Consider the following 25,337-nt stretch of genomic DNA (forward strand, 5'->3'; position numbering starts at 1 on the left):
TAATCATCAGATTGATAAAAATACAATGTGGACGTAGGAACATGTTTTACCTTTTTGTTAACTATTAACAAAATATGCCGTATGGTATCCCAAAGTAATACCTTTATAACGTATGCTAGAATTTTAATTTTGAATATCACTGTGGATTTTTTAAATAGGACATGGGGGTATACAGAGTTGAAAAATATATATGTAGGACTCAAATCTATGGCCGGTTCCATATCTATGGCAGATTCCTTATCTATGGTAAATGTGACGTTACAAAAGTCAAACAAATCAAATCTATGGGAGATTTTTGTTTTCTCCAAATCTATGGCAGATTTAACACATAAAGTCACAATTGAATAACGCCGTATTACATCGTCGCTGCCGCTAACGATTGCAAAACCCATGAGTTTAGCACCATTCCAGATGAAGATATGTCCATCGAAAACAATTGGAGGAAGGTTTACAGGAAGATGTGACCTATTATCCGGAAGAGGGACATAATGTGCTGTACCGTCCGAACCCCGTGATGATAAATGGCACCTCTTTTTCAGTACATAATACGGAGTGGCTATTTGTCCGGCTAGCCGGACGAATAGTGCCAGGGCTATTTGTCCGGCCATGGAAATGCGCATGTCATATCATGTGCCTTCAGTAGCCTTCATGTGCCTTCAGATGTAATATTATCTTCAGTAGCACCAAGGGGACGCGTGTAATCTGATCACTGATATTCAATTTTAAGATGGCTGAAAACGGTGATATCAATATTTGTGATATTTTTTGCAGTTTTCGGAATTTGACAATGGAATACGATATATATAAACTTCCAAGAATGATATAATCTTATAAAAGTGACACTAAAAAATTGAAATCACAAGGAAGATGGAAAATAAAAGATGATTGGTCGGTTTTACAACATTATTCGACTCGCTAAAGCTATGTAAATGATGGAAAATATGTTCAAAGCAAGAGTAGTTGAGAAAGGCCTTTAAAATTTTGCATGTCTATCTGAATGAAATATAGCTTATAGTTTTATTCCAAAAATGCATCTTGCAAGTAGCCTTCAAAGTAGTACATTTAGGAAGGGGGGGGGGGGGTGTTGAGGCTACAACTTTGAAGTGCGGATGTTGGAAATATGATTATAAAAAGTGGGGTATGTTGGGGGGGGGCATTATAGAAAAATCTCTCACCTTTCACTCAAAATATGGATAACTTTATGGCAAGGGGTCTATAATTCTCTTTGACAGCTACAGACATAATAATTTTGTACCTTTTTCAGCTAGACAAAATCCTTTACGTCAACTTAAAATGCACGAGTCAAACACTACCCAAATTTGTTTTACAAGTTATTTCTTCTCTCTTCTTATATTAAAAATATAGGATATTTTATGATTTTTTTCGATGTATTGTTTATCCACATTGGTCTATATACATGTACTAGTATGAAGAACATAAATTCAATAACAAGTAACAAGATTAGGCCCTAACATTTAAGATTACAAACATGTGTTACCCCCTGGTGCTGCTGAAGATAATATTACACACACACACTAATATTATAGTGACATGCGCATTGTATTGGCCGGACAAATAGTCCTGGTACTATTTGTCCGGCTAGCCGGACAAATAGCAACTGCCTACATAATATTATAAGAAAATAAGTTATCTACGGCTGGCAAAGTTTTTAAAGTGAAAGAAAAAATTACCGATACCAATTTGATTGAAATCGTCTTCCAATAAAAAAATTTATCAACGATGAAATAAATATTATTTGAAAACAACTAAAACTGTTCACTTTTATTTATCATTTTTGTTTGGAAAAAAACCTTCCGTTTTGTTTGTAAAGGGACTTACTAGTTGGATTAAAGAATAGGTTAAACAGGTGACACATCATTTCAATGTTCACAATTTGACCATAATGGAATGTTTATTTCGCAAAGGTTTATGATAGACATGCTCCCGTTGTCGTTCATATCAACTTCTTTAGGACAAATTATTAGTCGTATATGTACTGCATTGTTTTCCATGTGCACAACATCTGCCATAGATTTATAATTTAAACAACAAAAATCCGCCCAAAACTAGGATACTACAAAACTTATCCCATAGATTAGGATTGTAGAAAATCTGCCATAGATTTGGGATTGCATGACGTCACATTTGCCATAGATTAGGGATCTGCCACAGAATTGGAACCCATCATAGATTTGAGTCCTACATATATAAAAAAAAAAAAGTATATTTGTCAGAATCCACTTATGGTTAATAGCACAACGCGAGTAAACAGTTTCACAGTAATTCTGAAGACCATTTTTCACTGTGGACATAATTTTTGTCAATCTACTAAACAAGTCTTTTGTCACACATGTAGATGAGCCGGCAATGTATCGTTGTTTGTACGGATGCTTGCCAAGCTTAGGGGTATACAATACAAACAAGGTAAGTCGTCCGATTTGCTGTTCAATGTAATGTATAAAGATTACATTGAACAGCATAACATTGAAGACATAAATGACTTATGATTCGCCAAGTTATCATCCTTGTAAAATTGTATGTTTTTGAATTTGAGATTACTTGACTGCTCATTTATTCCTAAATATTATACAAGATACTCGTGGTAGTACGATTTACAAAGACTATATTATTTGAAGTTTTGTCCACAAGAACAACAACATACTTATCTAGAAGCGATGATAAACATTTCACAGCATCTTTGATTCTGAAAACGGATTTGGTCATTCACAGATTTTAAAAAAAATCATTTATGAATGCGACGTTTTATCCGAGACCTGATTGGTTTTACCAATTTCGACAAATTGCCCATTTCAACTACTTCTCGTTTAGTCCATGCTCCGGCGTAGTCCGCAATGGAATCCATAATAATTTTGAATTTATGATTCCCATTGATGTGTTGGGTTTCTCTAAACTAAGGACCATGCGATATAACTTTTCGTAGATGACCATTTTGAATTATGTTTAAATCACCAGTAATAACATTTTCAAGTTTTTATTAACCAATACAATTTTGTAAATGTTTTCTGAACGGTTAAGTTAATGTAACAGGGTTACAAAACTACCAACCTTTCAAAAGTTTCACAGGAGGTTTTCAAACTAAACATGACTGTAATATATATCTGTTTGTTCCGACATCTGCTTCTGTTATTTAAAACCAGTTATGCATATTTCTAAATTAAACCAAATAGAGTGCAAATCAAAATTCAAATTACAAAAATACATATTACATTCAGTTTGGTCGCTTTTGTTTCTGATATTGAACCATTATCAACAAGCTTTTAATATTCTATAAATATAGCTGCATCCGTTATTTAGTCATTAAAGGCACTTGATAGCCAGGTTAAACTATTATAATATATATTAAGTGAAACCATCAATTTTGTTTCAAGAAACCCATATCAAAATCAATATTTGGCATCATTCATTTTTTTCTTTTAATAGATTTGAAAGGTTTATGTAATAGAATATGACATTTAAAAAAAAAATATTTAGTGATGTTTTTCATTTTTTGTGTCAAAAAATGAAACTTAAAAATGAAAAAAAAAGTTGAACATGTTTTTTTTAACTTGAATGGCTAAATTTTACTCTAAAAGAAGTGAACTAACTTTTTTTTCGAAAAATCATTTATATTATCAAAATCTTCATAAATTTACCGATATTAAATTATTGGCTTCCCAGACACTTATTCGCTAATATTTTCCAAGTGTGCAGTCACTTTAACTACGAAACATCTCGTTATAGCCTCGGCCATGACACAGCACAAATGCGAGGGGTAAAACCGTGATGAACGAATGTAAACACACGATTCTTAAGGAACAATTTTTTTCTACCACAAATCCTTGAACAATTGTCAAGGAATAATTATAAAACAAATTGGAAGACATGGATGATATAAAATCAAATGTCGGGGCTCTTTCAATTTACTTACCTATTGCGCCTTCGACTCGTTCGGTTTTTATTGTTTATTAATATCACGATCCGGAAAGCTTCGGCGACAAACTTATAAATGAATTCACCTGCGATCAACAACCAATGAATGAAATCTTATTTGTCGATACTAAGTTGTAGAAGTGTAATAAATATAGATATATAAAAAAAAGTCCATGGAATATTTAGTTAAGTGCACATGCCTGCATTAGTTCAATAATTTCCCGTCATTGTCATTATGTTATGGTTCTGTTTTGTCATTATGTTATAGTTCTATTCTGAATTACGTTTTACGACAAATGACAAATTTATTTTAATCGCGTAGTGGTGTGAACCATTTGTGTATTCTTAAAAATTCTTAAAAACTTCTAGAAAATTTTAAATCTCGGTCTTTTTCTGAAATTTATTCTAACATACTTTAGATTTTTTAACCCTGTATGCCAACATTCCCCATGTGAAATTATAAAATTGTCTTCTCTTAAACTAAATTTGCGTAATGTCATGCGTTTACTTTTCTACATTGGCTATAGGTATAGGGGGGGGGGGTTGAGATCTCATAATCATGTTTATTTTTTATAGTAACATTGAACGACCAAATTTCTTCTTTTGTGACGTATACATTTTCTGGCGTCAGACACGCGAAGCAATGAATGTGTTTTTTTATTTTATGGAAGCTTTTGTGCTTTTCTGTAAAATTGATACCTTTTGATATTGTAACACAGTGATGACTGAGGTACCAATATTTTGACTATCTTACATATTATGTCTGTTTTGTTCACGCATCGTTGCAAATATAACGGAATATGATGAGACTGTCGTACAAGTGAGAAATTTAGCGCTATAAAACCAGGTTCAATTCACCATTTTCTACATTTGAAAATATCAGAATTTTGACAGTTGTTGTCCATTCGTTTTTGATGTGTTTTGTCATTTGATTTTGCCATGTGATTATAGGGACTTTCCGATTGAATTCAGTTTTTTTGTGATTTTACTTTTTTCGATAACATTAAAATTTCAAGAAGCTCTTTTCATATTAATGATACTTTGATTTTTTGTTAATTTTGAGTTGTTCCTACTTTAAAAGTCGAACCATGAATATCCAGTTGACATACATTAACACCAACAATTTAACGAATGTTCTCTTTAACCCAACTTTTTAGTGATTTAAAATTTCTGCCTATGCTACTGAATTACATAGCCCTTTTGATAAAATATTCTAAAATTTACAATGATGTATGGACAGTCAAATATCAACGTTTATTAAATGATCTGTGACATCACCGAATTAGAAAATTTACAGAGGGTCACATGTGGAGCGGGACATGCCTACCCTTCCAGAGTACCTGATATCGCTCCCAGTATTTGATTTGGTTTGTGTAACTCAGACTATATTTTTTTTTATGTTGATTTGTGTTTAGTGAAAAATTTATCGTTTGGTAATTTTTTTCAGCTCTGAAAGGCCCCGAAATCACAAATGTAAAACAATTCAAACGGAAAAAATAACGGTCCAATTAATGTAAAAAAAAATGAAGAAAAAAAAACCAAATATGTAACACAGCAACAAATGACAACCACTAAATGACAGGCTCCTGACTTGGGACCGGCACATTTATACAAAGTTTAGCAGGGTTTAACATGTTAGCAAGATCCCAACCCTCCCTCTAACCTTAAACAGCGGTGTAACAGTACAACATAAGAAAGAACTATAATCATCTGTTTGTCGTCGACTCTTTGAATTACTGTTAATTCGAAAATTATTGCGTGCGTTTGGTATTACGATTTTTTTATGGATGGAGAAAAATGCAAAATTTATTGAAAAATGCATAAAAAATCTGTGCCAGTTAGTATGCATGTAAACGGGAACTTTCAAATTAAATAAAAAAAAACACGTGTTTCTAGAAATATATGTTAGATTGATTTCTTTAGTTAAACAGAACAGTTTGCAGGCCTATAGGTAAATTAGTTTAATAAAATGATTTTGCTTCATTCAATGGCAGTATCTCCGGGAATGTATTGTTTGAAGATGTAATATCGTTTACTAGTATATGAAAATGTATGAGCAGTATGTTCAGTGTTACACAGTGCAAGGTTATGTAATTAACAGGTCAATTTGAATAGTGTAACGATAGTTTAACATTGTTTCTATACTTGGTTTCAAAACAAACATTACTTAAACCAGAAGGGTTGATTTCATGAAGTTAACGATCTATCGACACGATGAATGACATATTGTATCTACCATTCATCAAATCATGATCTAAACAAGATGGAAATTGAGGTTTTGAAAAACAAACAATAGGAAAAGAAATTATGGCAAGTATGTCAATAAACGTTAGTTTGATTTTTTCCTGTTCATGATATCTGTCCATTTTGCTTTTCAGATGATGGATACTACAAATATTGTATGGATATTGGCGTTAATTTTTCCTGCTGAAGGTTTGATACTTTATCGAATTGATGTTTTGATTAAAGGTTTAGAAATAAAACACGCTTTTTATACATTATTGATGTAGATTAATGTAAATTTGAGCCACCTAATTGTGTACATTGTATTAGTACAATCATAAAATTCAAAGAAAAGAAGTGCATACGAACATGACACTTAATATTAGACAATTATTACCAACATTCATTCCATTAACTACATTTGGTAAAAAAGAGACGAAAGATACCAAAGAGTTATTCATATCCTGCTGGTTCTAAGTGTTCAGTTGTCATTATGCTTGTATGTTTGAAGAATTTCATTGCCATTTCAGCGAAACCTCCACTGATTTCAAGGTTTATAATGAATAAGAAATAACCAGTCTACGTAAAATAATTTACATGAAGGAGATATATTCCTTAATTTATAATAATTTCCTATATTTTGTAAAAGCAAAATTTTAATAGCACAAAAATACGTATTTTCATGACTGCTCATCATCTTTAATATAAGCTTTAGATTTCAAATAGTTTGGTCACGAGCATCACTGAAGAGACATGTATTGTCGAAATGCGCATCTGGTGCAAGAAAATTGGTACCGTTAATTTTATCCATAAGTTCAAAATGTCTACTGCATTACACACTTTCGCGAAGGCAACCTATCACCAAGTTTGCCAACTAAACCCATGTTTTAAAAAAAAATCGAAAAACATCATAATCAAGAGGACTAAATAGTCGAAATGCCCTTCCTGTTATTTTTGTGTTGTTTAGCTTTGGAAAACATTTATCATGAAGTTTAATGGTGTTTATAACTTTCCTTGAAATATTGAAACAGTTTCCAATAATCTTTTTCGTATTTATAAAAAAGAAGAAGTGGTATGATTGCCAATGAGACAACTATCCACAAAAAACCAAAATGACACAAACAACTATAGGTCACCGTACGGCCTTCAACAACGAGCAAATAGCATAGTCAGCTATAAAAGGCCCCGATAAGACAATGTAAAACAATTCAAAGGAGAAAACTAACGGCCTTATTTATGTAAAAAAATTTTAACGAAAAACAAATATGTAACACATAAACAAACGACAACCACTGAATTACAGGCTCCTGATTTGGGACAGGCACATACATAAATAATGTGGCGGGGTTGAACATGTTAGTGGGATCCCAACCCTCCACCTAACATTGTCCAATCAAACTGTTTCTATATAAATGATGCTCGAAATTAAAGTTCGAAAATAAGATGAAATCTTTAAAATGATTTGTAAATCGTTGAAATAATTCTTTGAAGAAGCCAGATGCAAGACATTCTTTGCTGGATTTGCTTATTTACGAAATACTGTGGTCGTATTGAATTCATCAGGGAATGTAACGCCTGGAAAATTTGCAGATACAGTTGACTTAGTTAAAATAGATAAAAACAGATTCTTCAAAAATATACAAGATGAAGAATAACAGATAACAAAATGACTAAAGACAACAAAATACCACCAGACAAATAACCGCCAATAAAACACATGACAGATTCGCGTATTTACTTTTAGTGTGATCCACCTTATTAACAAAAAAACAATTATATTACAGGTTACTATTCCATGTCATGTTACTACATATACCGACCTCTTTTAGACTCAACTGTAAATTATGGAAGCTATGATTTAACAGTTGACTCAGAAATATCCAGTCTAAACATAAGTTTCAACAAATCACCAGTTGAAGAGATACAATTATGCATCCAAAATGAAACCTGCTGCCGCACTTCAGTAAATTTTCCCAGCAATGTTACCTCAGGGTATATAGAGGCATGCATGGCCGTCGATATTCAGTTCTTTGTGTCTCCACCACAGAGTTCAAGATATCAAGCACGCCGAAAAGACCAGCTTGGAGTAACTTATTATGTAGTTTGCCGGTACAATGGTTTTCGATGCAGTTTTATTATTGGTAAAGTCCAAGGTGAAGCTCATATAACTGTAACCTTTACAAATAATTCTTTTACTCACAATAGAACAATGGAGGGAGATGAAATATCATCCTCCAGTGTTTATTCGGTACTCACTACGTCATCGCCAACTGTAGAGTTTTCATGCAATTGTGACCTTACAGGGGCCCATATAGAGAGCGACGTACCAGTAAGCGCCTTTTCTGTCATTTATCATAATTATAATCATACTACTATATTACCGCTCGCGCCAATGGAATCATGGGAGAAGGAATACAGTGTTTTATCGATGAGCAATGCAGTTATAGACGAGGAAGTGATGATTATAACCTCAACTATAAATACTTTTGTGAAAGTGTCAGGGCATGCTACTGTAAATGTGCCTTACGCTGGGAGTGTCATCTTTACTCGTTTTGACCAAGGCACCACGTTACATGTGAAAGGTTCTTATCCATTACTGGTTCTTCACTCTGGTAATGTCAATGATACAGATGATGATTTGATAATTAACCTGTATCCACCCATGAACAACACTTATACATGTCTTGACTCTACTAATGGTTCTGTTTATCTATATTACATGTTTCAAAATGGCACTGGTAGTGTTGAATTTAATTGCACGGAGTTGACAAACCAAACAAACGGTTTAACCAGATATGACACACAATTATCTATTGATGGAATACCATACACAGTTTCTGAGGTATATGGAGATAATAAAATATGCCAGATTCACACATTTGGAAAAACCTATGGATATTCGCTGATTTTTGACGGCGACAGTTACTTACTACAGACCATGGGACAAAGAGTTCATGTGGGTATTTGCTTATTTGTCTCGAACATCTAGTGGTTTAAAAAATAAGGTGATTTGGTAAGAATGACAATGGGACTACTATCCACTGATGTTTAAATGAAGTAGATGTAATAAATGTAAGGCAAACGAACATCCTTTAACAATGCGGAAAACCCATAGCATAGAGCCGGCTAAAAAGACCACGATATAAAAACAATTCAATTGAGAAAAATATCGGCCTTAATTACGAAACAAATTACGAAAAACAAATATTACAAACATCAAACAATTGCAACCACTAAAATGCATGCTTCCGACTTTTGACAGACAAATTACAAATGTGGCGTGGTTAAACATGCTTGAAGACACCAACCCTTACCTAACATGGGATCGAAATGTTAAAATACAACATAAAAACATACTTAAAATTTGTTGAAAAGGGCTGAATTCATCCGATCGATACAAGCAGAAAAACAACTAACAAAACCACGGACCATACGTGATAGGTGATTCATGCATCACTCAATAGTTCAAGACAGTAACTACTAATAAACAAAATAAGTACTAGAAACTATTGAAATTTCATGAGCAATTTATTTTTCGCAACTTCCGCGAGTAGAAAAATAACGCGCATATAAATCGTTGCGAATATATCAAACTTGGATCTTTACTAATCTAACTTCATCAAGTAAATAAGAAAATCGGGAAATTAAATCGCCGCGAAGTGGACTATAAAATAAATAAACATGTAATAAAGTATCCGCGAAAATAAGTTGGATAACAGTATCTTAGACTCAATATAGATGACATCCTGTTTGAAATATTAGAGGTATCAAAAAAATAAAGGCAACATTAGTATACCGCTAATCGAAAGACTCATGTGTGGGTAGAAAATTGATAAAAGCGAGACCCTTTAAGAAAGCGTAAGCATCCCTAAAACCAGGAACATGCCACAATAGATAAACATTTTCCACAAGAGCCAGGAACATGATAAAAACGATAACCATTGTTTATCAATAACTTAGTAGTCTGGAGGAGAAAGAACACAATCTTGAATCATCGAAAAACTGGACTGAACTGACCTCCAAATCATAAATGATTCTGTAATGAGGAGTACCCAAATTGCATCCATGCTTAAATTCACATCGTCAAAAGTCGAATAACAGAATTATTGTTTAATTTCTTCAAATATTTTGAACAATTGGATATTAGACTATTAGTCCATGCTTACATTTCATTTTTTAAGAAATTGATACTTGTAACCTACTGTGTTTGCTATTCTAAAAGATGACGTTTTGATGACGTCGCAGGGCAACGTTTCTGTACATTTTGCTTTTTCAATAAACACTTCATCTGCTGATAAATACTGTGAACGTTGGTTTTTTTTTTTTGGCTAAATAGATGCACTTTGGGTAATCGGTGCAATTTGGGTACCCTCACGTTACTATTATATTTTGTTTACCGGTTACAAAATCAAAATCATATTACAGCCATTATAAGTTATAAATAGATTTTATTTTTATGAAGTAAATGATAACACAATTATAATTTATAAGCGCACATACAATTGGTATAACCACAAACAGTTTTGCCTGTAGCAAATCAGGCTATATGGACTATGAAGTTATCGTTGTTGTTTTTATTTGTTTTGTTTTTTTCCCCAGAAGTCAGTATTGGGTGGTTGATCTGTTGTTCCGTGTGGTATTTCTCGCGATTCATACTATCCTTTCTTCTGAATTATATTATTCTGTTTTATATTAATAGATTATGGTTGATCGTCTCAACGAAATTGTTCCTCTCTTTTGAGCCGTTACGGTGAAAGCGAGAAAAGCAATGGAGTTGAGATGACTAATGATAATCTGTTTATCGCTATTTTACCTATGAAGACGCTGTCAATGTCATGTTAATTTCATAACCAAAACCACGTGTCTCTTTAGTTTCTAGCGATAATTTTCCATCTCTAGCGAGTAGCATGATTTGAAAAATTATCACAAAAAGAGATCAAAGGACAAATGCACAAAAGTGCGATAACATGACTTATATTAATAAAACACGAGGATCAGTTAAGAAATTTACGACTTAAGAGATTAACCCATGCCGTGCACTTTCCATTTGTGTGAAGCAAATATCCAGAAAAGCCATTATAAAGAATGTCTGTCTTAAAGATGATAGAATTCTACAGAGCTTCCGTTTCTTTTTCACAAAAGTGCTGCATACAAAAGAAGCTATTGAACCTTAATTATCCTCTTCTCCGATATATAAAATCAATCTGACTTTTACTTTTATTTTGATAGGTCGTCATAGAAGAAGATTATAGTATTCCAAGCAGTCTCTATAATACTGATCCAAATGGTAAGTATGGGGTAGACTATAATATACCGAACTGATGGTATACAACTGAATAATTGTTAGAATGTTGTTTCCTTAGCCATCTCTACAATATTAACCAATTCGTAAGTATGAAATATTCTCCCCATCATGCAGGCTACTACATGTATTGACCCCTGAAGGTAAGATTATAGTAGGCAAACCTATACAAGACTTGTCCAAATGGTAAAAAAGTGTAGTATTTCTTTTTCATTCCAACATTCTTATGTTATATTGTTATACCATTGTCCCAGGTTATGGGGGGATCCGGCTAACATTTCTAACCCCGCCACATTTTTTATGTATGTGTCTATTTCAAGTCAGGAGCCTGTAATTCTATGGTTGTCGTTTGTTTATGTTACATATTTGTTTTTCGTTCATTTTTTAAACAAATAAGGCCGTTAGCTTTCTCGTTTGAATTGTTTTACATTGTCTTTTTGGGGCCTTTTATAGCTGACTATGCGGTATGGGCTTGGCTCCTTGTTGAAGGCGTACAGTGATATATAGTTGTTAATGTCTGGGTCATTTTGGTCTCTTGTGGGCAGTTTTCTCATCGGCAATCATACCAGATCTTCTTGTTTATATTTAAAAACCTTATTCATGTGTTAAGTATGGGGTAGGCATCAGAAAACATTCTCTAAAATACTGATTCAATCGGTAAGCTAGAGTGAGACTATTATATATCTTTCATGGATTTAATAACCCAATTTTTTTTAATTTTTTTAACAGCCTTTTAAAAACTTGTCTAAATGGCTATTGTAAAGCAGGTTTTAGAATTCCAAGCATTATCAACTACACTAATCTAAATTATATCTTATAGTTTCTCATCGGATTTTGTCTAATGCTTAGTCCGTTTCTGTGTGTGTTACATTTAATGTTGTGTTCTCCTCTTATATATCCTCCCTCAGTTTTAATTTGTTGCCTCAATTTTGTTCTTTGTCCATATATTTATCAGTTTTGAACAGCGATATACTACTGTTGACTTTATTTATATCCTTGGGCTGTACATACAGTCTAAATTTTAAACTATATTAACCCTAGCAATCTCTACATTATAGTCTTGATTCCTCGGATGTTTGGTGGTCTGTTTTTGGAGACGTGATGCAGTCGTCAATACTGATCCAAATGTAAAGCATGATGTCCACTGTCATATAACTAAAAGTCTTCAATCATTTTAGGCATATGTAGTTAACCGATCTTTAATTCTCATAATACATTAAGTAGAGATACAAATCGATGGTAAAAAAATTAAAAGGAGGGAGTCGCATGAACTCTAAGAGAAGACAATTATAAAATAATACAAATTGTAAATGAAATACAAATTAGTGTCAAAGAGAAACGAAGATTTTTTTTTAAATTATGCATAGACACACGTCCGATAAAACGTTGGTGTATTGCTTCGAAAAAAACTAGTATTATTTTTTAAAGAACGATCTTTATTACTCTATTTGAAGCGTTAATAGCCAATGTCTGAAACTGTTCTTAAGGAGAAAAATAACAACTAATGATATCAACTAGGTTAATTTAGGTAATAGTAAAAAGTAAAAATTAAAAGTATGGAGGACAAGTCATTTACTATTAACACCGATATTTTTTAGAAGCAATCCTCTTTGTTAATGATGTGTGTCTAATGTAAATTGTCCCAAGTCAATAGATAATCCCATTTACGTTGTGAGACCAGGAAAACTAAATACTAAGATAGAAACCCACAGAATAGTTTCTCATACAACAAAGATTTTTTTTACAAACAACCAATTGAATAAACTGAGTATACATGGACATATATAATCTTTGATATCAGGATTGAAATTGTAACGTCAGTCCTCAGTGACGCTCAAATAAAAAAAGGTTAAAAATAACAACTTAAAAACAAAGTTGAAGAGAATTGAGAACAAAAACTTACGCCGGATTTTGCCAAATAAAGCTAAGGTAATCTTCTCCTTGGGTAAAAAATTTCCTTTTTTTTCAATCAATTCGTCACCAGCCAGGTATTCAGCACTAATTATTTGTCATAAATCATTATTGATATGGTCATTAATATAAAGGAGTAGGACCGGTCCGGTAAGGGCCGATTTTGACCTCAAATTTCAGGTTCGTCTGATGAAAGATTTTGGACACTTTTTAAACACTTAAATGTCTACTTCAGTCTAATCAATTAGTTTGTGTGAAGAATGAACTGATTTTGTCATTAAAAACTCTCAAATTCAAGCTTGGATAAAAAAAAAAAATCTATCAAATATGCCATAATATGTCACATTTCAGATGTTTTTTGTAAAAAATGAAAGTGGCCGACTCCGAGCTCATCCTCAACCTTTATATATGTTATGTTTTATCATCAAATACAACTTACATTTAAATATGGATAATGAACACAGATGCGGCCACTTATATTTAACACAGAAACCGTCTGAAATTTTACTCAAATGCTTAAGTGATAAAGATTTCGGTAATATAGCATGACTTGATGATGCAAGTATCCGATATATATGTGCATTGCATTGTCAAAAACAGCTAATATTTAGGTAACAGAAGTATTCTACTTTCCAATTAATAGGTTAATGTTTACATTTTAACAATTTTATAAACAGCTATATTTTGGGGCCAAAAAGGGGTCTGTCTGGACATACTCCTTTAGTGTTTCCAGCGCATTAAATTTTTGAAATACTAAGGTTTTTCTACATCAGGAATAGATTACCCTTGCTGAATTTGCAAAACTTTTAGAAAAGCTTAGTTTTCAATGATCTTCAACTTGGTACTTCATTTGGCCTTTTTAACTTTTTTTTATTCGAGCGTCACGAATGAATCTTTTGTAGACAAGACGCGCGTTCGGCGCAAATACAAAATTTGAATCCTGGTGTATATGATGAGTTTCTTTATTACTTAAACTTTTGAGAAAAAAAAGTTTATCAATATTTCCATGTCAATGTATGCTAACGCTGAAGTGCTGACTACTAATCTAATCTTTGCAACTCTATATGAAGCATAAATAACCAAAATTTTCATTCTGTTAATGTGCTATGGTAAAATTTTGTACTCTTGTCTTTCGTACTTTTTTCTATATGTGTTTTTATTTTACCTTGTAGTCATGTCCCGCTGCAAATGTTTGCACCTGTCCTAAGTCAGGAATCTGATGTACAGTAGTTGTCGTTTGTTTATGTAATATATACGTGTTTCTCGTTTCTCGTTTTGTTTATATAGATTAGACCGTTGGTTTTCGCGTTTGAATGGTTTTACACTAGTAATTTTGGGGCCCTTTATAGCTTGTTGTTCGGTGTGAGCCAAGGCTCCGTGTTGAAGGCCGTACTTTAACCTATAATGGTTTAATTTTTAAATTGTTATTTGGATGGAGAGTTGTCTCATTGGCACTCACACCACATCTTCCTATATCTATTTATTGTCATTTTGTTTTTTAATATAGTGATTAAGATAATGAAACGATGTTTACTGCTGTACCCCTATTATTTTTTTAAAACGTTTTTAACCATTATGTTTGTTTATTTTTTCACACGTTGGTGTCAATGTAATGGAACTTTATGCGACTGTTATACAACTGAGAGGTTTAGCTAGCTATAAAGCTATATGAATAGTTATCAAAGGTACCAGGATTATAATTTAGTACGCCGGACGCGCGTTTCGTCTGCATAAGACTCACTATTGACGCTCAAATCAAAATATTTATAAAGCCAAATAAGTACAAAGATGAAGAGCATTGAAGATCCAAAAAGTTGTGCCAAATACAGCTAAGGTAATATATGCCTGGGATAAGTGTTTCGAAAAATTCAAAGTTTTGTAATAGGAAATTTATTAAAATGACCACATTATTGATATTCATGTCAACACCTAAGTGTTGACTATTGGGCTGGTGGTACCCTCGGGGGCGAAACGTCTGTACCAAGTCAAGCATATGACTGTTGTTATTGATTAGTTTGACGTGTTTGATCTTTTGTTGGGACATTTGATAATGGATAAACTCATCATAGATACCAGGACTAAATTTTGTACATAGGGGTTTCGTCTACAAAAGACTCATCAGTGACCGATTTGAATTTTCCTTGTCGTTCGGTATTTTTGTTATTTTACCTTATTTAAAATTATTCTTAAGAGGAAAACATCAACTTAGAATATGAACGAGGTAAATTTAAGAATCCGTTATGTATTTTAAAGACAATTCATTTTATAAAAAACAGATATTTTTATATGCCATCCTTATTTAATGGTATTTGACTAATATAAAACATGCCATGTATTATGGTTTGAATAACAATGAAAAAAAATGATAAAAAAGACCCTTGATATGCCAGGAAAACTATGAACTAAGATAGTAACCCATAGAACTAAACCTAAAAGTCTATGGAGACTTTTAGCAAACAATTGAATACACAAAGTAATAATGTATCAGAGGACATGACGTTTCGCGTTATTCAGTATGTTAGTTATTACTTAATATCCCTAAGAGAAGAAGCCGCCATTTTAGTTGAATAACGTACCAGAGATTTTTTTTCTAAAAGTAATTTAAAAGTTTTTCATCATATGTTCAATAGTATTTAGTTTGTCAGTCTTTCAAAGTGAAAATATAAGACATGCGTTTCATTGTAGTACCTATTATGTTGTAAACAACAATACTATTTATTTTGAACAGATAATACAACCGACAGTTATGGAGTAGAGTTTATTGTACTACAACCACCAAATGCAACCCTAAGATTGTTCTTATCATGTACAGACATGACAAATATTACCATATACTATGATGAAATAACCAATGAGTCCCTCCTTTGTAATAACACAGAGCCGGCATACAGTGTTGACGTTAAAACTAGTGTTTCTAGTAAGCTGTTAAGAATTGAGACAAACTTTCTCATATCTGTTTATGTTATTGGATATTTACTACACGGAATGTTTGGATATTTAGCACTTCCAATAAATATTCTAGGATATGAATATATGGTGGTTTCATATCTAAATCATACAGACATAAATAATAGTCAATGGAGTAACTGTTATATTGTATCTGTATACACAAATACTGAAATACATGTGTTACCTAAGTCTGGATTCGAGGCAGTTTACTATGATGGAAATATAATGGGATCTGAACAAAAAATATATCTAAACGAATATGAGACAGTTACATTAGAATCATCAACAATTGATCTAACTGGGATGTATATCAAAGGCAACAAACCTTTTCAGTTATATTGCGGAGGTTATTCCACAACTTCTGTATTTTACGAACAACTAATTCCTCTGAACGCCTGGGACTATATGTATGTCTTGAGAGATGTTTCCGATATGGCGGATCAGGATTGTTTTTATAGAGTAGTAAGTTCAGAGACCGATAATCAGATCGAAATCGAGGATGCAAACGGAGATATATCTAACTATCACGTCAACCGCGCGGATTACTTGGACTTGTTTCCAGTAGAACAATATATTAGATCAAACTTAACTATTCTTGTGGTGCTTATTTGTAGATCATATGGTGGAGATATTTCATTGTCTTTAGTACCGTCAAATAAACAACTCACTGTGACGCCCCAAAAGCCGCCCGACGACAACTTTACAAGCATAATTCGAAGACGCAAGATTTTGTTTTATCGGGATGAATTACTGGTCGCTTCGCATATTGCAGCAATACAGATTAACACTTTGGTAAAAATCCCTCATAATTATTAAGATAATATCAAGGAGTTGGGAAGGCTATACCTTCTATTTAATCCGCTGAAATAATTGTGTTTACTTCACGACAACTAAACGGTTAGTGTGTATGTCTTGTCTTTCTAAACACTGTGATTTGAACGTATCTTTTCATATTTAGAGAAGAATCGGAAGGGAAAGAAAATTAAAATTTGTGTTTTGCTTCTTAAAAATATCATTAATAATCCCAGATTTGTTTCTATTTTGAAAATTTTCAAAAATTGGCGTTTTCTGTTGAAATAAGGTGTTTCAAAGACAAATTAAGAAAGAACAAAACAATGCATGTATGTGTCATATCACAAATATTTCCGACTTGGTATGGTTTCAAAGGAGTTGTGGCTCAACAATGAAATAGGTATCAGTATATATTTGCTCTGTTTGGGATTAGTTGAACTTTGTCATTTGTTTGAGTATTTACTTTCAGACACCATAATATCTCAAAGAAAGTCTTACGATGACTTTGTTATAATATAATTACTTCAGAGTAGAGTGCGGATGGAGGGGACGGACATCACTTTGTCTTGTTTTTTTCAGTGATCTAGAACCAGTCTTGTAGATTTCTACCCGTCTCGGGTGTACTAGGACGTGAAAATCGATAGTTAACGCGTTTTTCCTAAGCATGAAGCATTTAGGATTAAGAGTATAAATGTGTCAGTTCGGAATCAGAATGTGTCCGAAAAGAATAAATAGCAAATTAAAAATTTGAACGAATGCAAAGCGGAGTTCTTATTCATATCACATCAACATGTTACTGTCCCTATGTGCATTTCATTTCTTACTAAACGTTTAAAGCCTCCCTCATTTATTCATCAAGTGTAACTTATCCATGAATAAAACAAGATTATATAATTGTTATGACTGCTTTTTTCTTACTAGGCATGTCCTTTGACAAAAATAGGAAATGGTCTCCTGGATACTGTTGGATGTTTCTATGGAACAGGAAATAATAACAGCAGTACCGCAATTAATAACAGCAATACAGCAATAAATAACAACAATACAGGTAACTATAAAAATAAGGATATATGGTATGATCGCCAGTGTATCAGTAAACCACCAGGGTTTAGATGAAGTATATTTCAGCATTTTTCCAACCGAGATAACCCAAGTTGTTTAAGTTTTTTTTTATAAATACTCTGATATTTTTAAATTGCTCACCGAGATATAATTTTATTATGACACATGATATATCGTATTGTATTTACATCAAGTTTTCATAATTTTGGTAAATTGACATAACTTCTGTTTTGAATGTATCTGTGTTATTCTGTTGTACATTTTTTTTATCGAAATATATCATGGCCACGGTACATATCAAATTCATTGACAAAATACGTCATTTTGATACATTTTTCTGTATCAAATCTTTCAATAACAATTACCAATTGTCATTTCTAAATAATGAAAGTGGGCAAAGCAGAAACTATTATCAAGTCAACCTTTCTATTATGTCAATCTATTTGAATACTGTACATAAGACATCGGTCGAACGGATGTTTGGAGTATGCATTTCAAAAACAGAAAACATTGATTTAAAAAAAAAAAATCTTGTAAATCAAATTGTTTAATCAATTTTTAACTGCTTTGGAAAAGTGAAATGCGACGAAAATTGGATTTTTTTATAAATTTTTTTTTATCACCAACCCATAGTCAAAGGTACAATAACTACAATAGAAACATAGGGGGAAAAGAAAAAATATGAATGTTATTTTCAAATGGCCATTGACAACAGTAAACACTGACTTGATTTTTTTTTTTTTTTTTGAAGAATCATATTTGGAAATTTTTCTAAAGTTCATTTGCTATGGAAAATCTTAATACCACATTTAAGGTAAAAAAAAATACATAAAAAAATATAACAGGGTATAAGTGTTTCCTGTTTACATCAATGATAACTATTTATTAGATTTATCAATGACATAGCACGTGTTCTGATTTATATAAGGGAAAAAAAAGAACCTTCGTTCTTTTGTATGTTCCAACAACAACAAAAATGAATAAATAACTTTTATTTGATTTTGGTGTTCATTCTTCATTTATTTAAAAGAAATTTAAATTTCATGTATTCGAATATACATATAAAACTACCATTGGTAGCTTTGTGCTTTTTCTGCTCTTTGGTCTAGTCACTGATTCTTTGAGACATTCCTCGTTTCCGTTTTCCATTCTCTCATCAAAGCAATACGTAGATATTTTATAAATAACTGTGTGATAATTAAACAGAATACATTGTAGTACTTTGTTAGAAATTTTTCTTAAAGATAATTGATGTCAGGACCTATAAAACAATATTTAAAGATTGTACTACGGTATTAGGTTGATAACCTGTAAGAAAAAATATCCAGTTAAAAATGTTAAAAATAATAAGCACGAACAATCAGAACATAATTAAAACAAGTTACTCAAAGCCCAGGCTAACTTTAAAACTGAATTTGTGTGGTTTGAGAATTAAAAATAAGACAATAAGACAAATTAGCAGTTCATTACAGTGTAAAAAAATGAATATTGTGCTTTACGTTACTTCACATGGAACCTTAAGTTTGATGTCTAATAATATCTAAAGTATTTCAAATAACATAAATATATTATGTTAAAAATACTAATAGTCATTTATATGTATTTTCTTTTGATAGACTGTGAATGTAACTGTGACAAGACTCCAAAACAATCCAATGAAACACTTCAGGAAAAGGTCGATCAACTGGTGAAAGAATTATCCATAGATAAAACAACGCTTTCCAGTTATAAAAATACAAAGATTTCTGCCGCTGACCCCAGACCAAGCTCACGTGGCATAGGATCTGTGGCTGCCGTCATTTTGGCCACTTTAATTGTGATTCTTCTCATATCTGACATCCCTATGGTTATTTCACATTTAAAAATTCTAAAAGCAAATTGCATGGAAGGCTTCCAACGTTGCCAATCCAAAAAATAATTTATATTCTATTATTTCTTAATTTCAAAGTCGTTGTTGAATGAACAAATATTTGTTTAATTGTATGTATGCGAGATTTGTGTTTACGATTGTTAATTTTTTATCCTATTACACAGATTATCGTGTGTTTTGGTGAAAATGACAACGATATTTTGTAATTAATCAGACAAGTATCTATATCTTGCCATGTTTCCTTCCTGTCTTATTCAAATATTAAAAGGAAATCATACATACAAACCATACCCTATATATATGTTGTAAACATATAGTTTATTTGATACGATTCAGCGATTAGTAAAAACATATAGTTTGTTTATTTCGATTCATCGACCTTTTCTTGTTCCATTGACAAAGTGTAACTTATTACTGTGTGACTCCAAGGATATAACTTTAAAATATTAATGAAAAATAAACGAATGGTACACAAACAACGATCTGAAATGAACCATTATCGGACAGCGATATTCCAGTGAAAGGGAACCAAACTTGACTTTAGAGAAAACACGATTAAGGTAAACTAATAATAAAGCAATTGTGTTGATTCAACTTGCATATTTTTAAATGCCCGAAAACACATATATTTAAATAGATGGTATTTACTGTTTACTAATTTTCGGTTAAATTGGTGCTGCAAAGTCTGAAAACGGTTTTGGATATTAGTATATATATATACAATATTTTGGAATCTCTGAAGAAACATTATTTGTCTATATCCTCTAGTGCATTAATATTCGTGCTGTTCATTTTTTTTTTTTAATTTTATACAAATAATTTAAGTGATTTCGAAATAATTTTATCTATTTAGAATAAAAGTTTAATGAAGATGTGGTGTATATGTTAGGAGGACACCAACTTAACGTTATACTCTACTGAAGAGATCAGCATAACACTTCATGTCAATGAATTCACACTTTTTCAATCATTCATTTATGAACAAGTTCGATGAAACTAAATGCCCCAACATTTTAGCAAGCCATAGATTTGAACTGATTTGAGCATTCTGCAGTTTGAAAGCTATTAACCCAGCTAATAATGCATAAAACAATCTTGTTTTCATATGCAAACATCACCATTTTCAACGTTTTGTTCTATAAATCGGAATGATTTTTAAAATGTTTGAGAAGCACAAACTGCATACTTCTATATCTTTTCTACACCCTCCGGTGTAAATATTGCAAGGAACAATGATGATTGATATAAATTCAAAAGACACGATAGCACGTCGTCCATTGTTATCACTGCAGTTTTTTGTCCTCTCATATCAGACAAATTTTAAACACAACTTTCATTAAAACCAAAGGAATAGATACAACATTATCTCTTAATTTCTTATTTTGATATATATATCGATAATGCTGTTCGAACAATTTATTTTTTTCCGGTCGGTAATGTCTACGTACATACCCTTGGCAACTTTAACTAAAAGATACTCTATAAAAAAAAATGATGACCGCACAGATTTATCTAACGTCCTTTTTTCTACCCTAGTTTGCAATTTTGAATTATTCTGGTAATTTCTGTAAGCAATTTAAGCGTTATTCGTGAAAACAAATGTTTTAATGTATATATTTAATATTTCCAGGAAAATCATGGCTTACTGTGAAATACTAAAGCTCATTAAAGGAATGTTAGTTTTGATTCATATACCAACAGTGACTGTGGATAAAGTGTCGATAACGTACGCTGAACCGGGAGTTCTATATGGATATCGGTTGGAATACCAGACGGTTATTTATTATTTCAAGAGCATATTTCAGTTTCATAATGAAACCGTTAATATTTGGACTCATCTAATGCCATTTTGTTTCGTATTTTTGAAAACATATAGTGTCATCAACACTTTAGAAGACGCTACATATTTTTCTGTGTTGTTATGCTTTGCATTTGGTTCCATCATGTACACATTGTTCAGCGTCCTTGCGCACACCTTACACTCCAAATCTCCTACATATCACTATACATGTTATACTCTTGACTACATGGGAATAGGATACTACGCGTTAGGTGCTTGTATACTCGTATACTACTGTAGTTGTCATGAGAGATACTACGCCATGTTGGAGAACTGTTTCCTTCCCGTGGTGGTAGTAATGAGCTGGTTTGGGTTCCTTTGCTGCACCGTTTCCAAACTTCACTACAGACGACCTTATCCATTTAAGCGAAAATTATGGAGCATATGTTCATTAGGATTTCAATGTGTGATAGTTTACTTTGTAGTGATTGCTAGATATTATGATAGTTTGATGGATAATACAATATTATCCCCGAATCATCACACTCTTATTTTTGTTTATTTTCTTGTATCTGTTTTGTTTTTTTCTAGTCACATACCCGAGAAATTCTATCCTGGAAAATTTGATTTCATTGGACAAGGACATCAAATTTTCCACATAATGGTTTCACTTGGAACTCTTGAACAATTTAACGCAGCTATGATAGATATCAGGTATCAGACTCCGTTACTGACCAATCACAAACCTCATGCCGATCAGATTTTACTGGCTATGCTTACATATACAGTGCTGGTTCTTACTACCATTTATTTTCTTAGACCTACAATACAAAATCGTGTTAAAGAAGATTCCAAATTGGAGCAAATGAGGAAAAAATAGGGATTTATTTATGAAATTAATTTACGCTTTTGAAAAAGGTAAACAAAATACCTCATATTGGTGGTTTTATAATAAAACATTATAAAAATAGGTAGCACAGTAATTGTGGACTGGTCAGATTAATCATATTAATGTTTGACTTACACTTAAGTACGTCGTACGCATAAAGCCTCAAACAATACACAATTTATTTATGAAAAAAATCAGACAGGGTATTGGTTAAGTAAATTATGAATGTTAATAAAAGTAATAAATGCATTATTCTATTTTCGGATTTTCAGTTAAGTATCAACAGGCCAAAGTTGTATGATATCGTTTACCAATTTCTGTGACGTAGCCCATCATTGTACCTTGTCAAAAACGCCTGTTCTAGACACACAATAGCAAAGTGTGATTTTTTTTGGTCGAATTAAGTAATATCATATATTTAAAATGCAGTTGAAAGATTTAAATGGTACTCGTATATAAAATAGAAATAGAAGGTAATAAAACTCATCAGAAATACTAGGCTTATGATTTGGTACACAAAACGCGAGCTTGTCTACATCATACTCATCAGTAACACTCGATTCTAAACAAATCAAAAGTGAAGTTAAGGAGACAGTGTGTCAAATACGACGAAGGCGATTAGTGTCCGACTCAGTGGTAGTGTTTCAAAATGAGATCTATCCGTAAATTGTTTATGAGGACTTAAAGAAGACCGAGTGCTAACCCGGACCTCTTGATGCTTTTAAAATGTGGTGTGCTAACACATATTTATATATACAACAAAACTATTTTATTTTCCTCTGTACGCTATTTTATTTGGCTGTATTTTGTTCAAGGTTATGGTTGTCTCTCTGATATTGTTCACCCCTTTTATATTTTACTGATTTTGTATTTATATTGTGTCAAAGATCAAATTTATTCGTTCAGTTTCACTTGTTTTTGTTAATATGTCTTTTGATTGAATTAAGCCATTTCAATTGATATTTTATAGTGTTGATATCTATGCGGGGTTACACTATTGTTCCAAGTAAGGACAAAGGTTGGTACATAATAAAACGTTTATACCCGATGCATTTGTTTGCACCTGTCAGGAAGTCAGCAACCTGATGTCAAGTGGTTGACGTTTGTCGATGTGGTTCATAAGTGTTTCTCGTTTCTCGTTGGTTTATATATATATATATATATTGGATAGTTGGGTTTTCTGTTTGAATGGTTTTACACTAGTATTTTGGGGGGTCCTTAATATGTAAGCCAATGCTCTGTGTAGAAGACCGTACTGTGATCTATAAATAAAGGCAACAGTAGTATACTGGTGTTCAAAAGTCATAAATCGATTGAGAAAAAAACAAATCCGGGTTACAAACCAAAACAATGGAAACATATCAATTAAAAGTGGAAAACCAAGGCACAACAAAATGGTTTACTTTTATCAATTGTAAATAGTTATCAAAGGTACCAGGATTATAATTTAATACGACATAAGACATGTAACTTGGGTGAAGAGTTGTCTCATTGTCGCTCATATTTTTATATCTATGGTAGATGGAAACTATTTACTTCTCATTACTGATTAAAAATGAACATGTTTTAATATCTTGGCTTTCGACATGTGTGAAGTATATGGGGAAGGGTTGCAGACTTTAGTAGTAATAATGATCATCTTAATTATAATGTATCTTCTACGGGCAAGTATTACACAACAAACAAAACTAATTAATATAAGCATCTAACTACTATCCCATCATAGGTGTATTTACACTATAGAAAAGAAGCTTAGGTGAGCCAAATAAAATCAAGGTACTACATACGGGGCGCCGAATGGGACTCTTGTGGTTTTGTACTCAAAATTCAATTTTGTACGGACAAAAGTGACTTTTGTTCAACAAAAATTAGTTCAGTTTAACAAAATTTGTATCATACTACAAATTTAAAATTTTGTCATACAAAATTATGTATCACCGGACAAAAGTCACTTTTGTCATGACAAAATTCATTTTTGTTACACAGACTTGACTTTTGTTACCTAATTTAAAAATTGGGCGACAAAAGTCAACTTTGTATTCAAATTAGTTAAGTTTGGTTTCTGTGAACTAATTTGCATACAAAATCGACTTTTGTTACACAAAATTGACTTTTGTGAGACAAAATTGACAAAATTGACTTTAGTCTCAACAAAATTGACTTTTGTGAGACAAAATTAACAAAATTGACTTTTGTCTCAACAAAATTGACTTTTGTCTCAACAAAATTGACTTTTGTCTCAACAAAATTGACAAAATTGACTTTTGTCTCAACAAAATTGACAAAATTGACTTTTGTCTCAACAAAATTAACAAAATTGACTTTTGTCTCAACAAAATTGACAAAATTCACTTTTGTCTCAACAAAATTGACAAAATTGAATTTCGTCTCAACAAAATTGATTTTTGTCTCACGAAAGTCAATTTTGTCTCACGAAAGTCAATTTTGTCTCTTAAAAGTCAATTTTGTTGTTACAAAATTGAATTTTGTCGTCACAAAAATGAATTTTGTCGTCACAAAATTCACTTTTGTCTCAACAAATTGACAAAATTCACTTTTGTCTCAACAAAATTGACAAAATTCACTTTTGTCTCAACAAAATTGACAAAATTGACTTTTGTCTCAACAA

The 25,337-nt window shown here is 32.1% G+C and overlaps 2 protein-coding genes across 2 annotated transcripts in view; both read left to right on the forward strand.

The window, feature by feature from the left end:
- The window catches only part of LOC134705611 (uncharacterized), a 42,230-nt gene extending 22,143 nt beyond the window's left edge, over positions 1-20,087 (forward strand). Inside the window, exons 2-6 of the mRNA XM_063564336.1 lie at positions 7,938-9,109; positions 11,383-11,440; positions 16,095-17,107; positions 18,029-18,155; positions 19,786-20,087. Of these exons, the coding sequence (XP_063420406.1) occupies positions 7,938-9,109; positions 11,383-11,440; positions 16,095-17,107; positions 18,029-18,155; positions 19,786-20,087 (2,672 nt within the window). The remainder of the gene's footprint in view (positions 1-7,937; positions 9,110-11,382; positions 11,441-16,094; positions 17,108-18,028; positions 18,156-19,785) is intronic.
- An 82-nt stretch (positions 20,088-20,169) lies between these two features.
- LOC134695778 (membrane progestin receptor beta-like) lies at positions 20,170-23,203 on the forward strand. The gene is made up of 2 exons (XM_063557192.1): positions 20,170-20,599; positions 21,670-23,203. Exon 2 carries the CDS (start codon positions 21,677-21,679, stop codon positions 22,697-22,699), a length of 1,023 nt encoding a protein of 340 aa, XP_063413262.1. The 5' UTR covers positions 20,170-20,599; positions 21,670-21,676; the 3' UTR covers positions 22,700-23,203.
- The last annotated feature ends 2,134 nt before the right edge of the window (positions 23,204-25,337 follow it).

The sequence above is a fragment of the Mytilus trossulus genome, chromosome 1, assembly GCF_036588685.1.
Source record: "Mytilus trossulus isolate FHL-02 chromosome 1, PNRI_Mtr1.1.1.hap1, whole genome shotgun sequence".
In the NCBI taxonomy this organism is placed as follows: domain Eukaryota; kingdom Metazoa; phylum Mollusca; class Bivalvia; order Mytilida; family Mytilidae; genus Mytilus; species Mytilus trossulus.

Coding starts and splice junctions, on each gene's coding strand:
- LOC134695778 (XM_063557192.1), top strand. CDS start 21,677: ATGGCTTACTGTGAAATACTAAAGCTCATTAAAGGAATGTTAGTTTTG.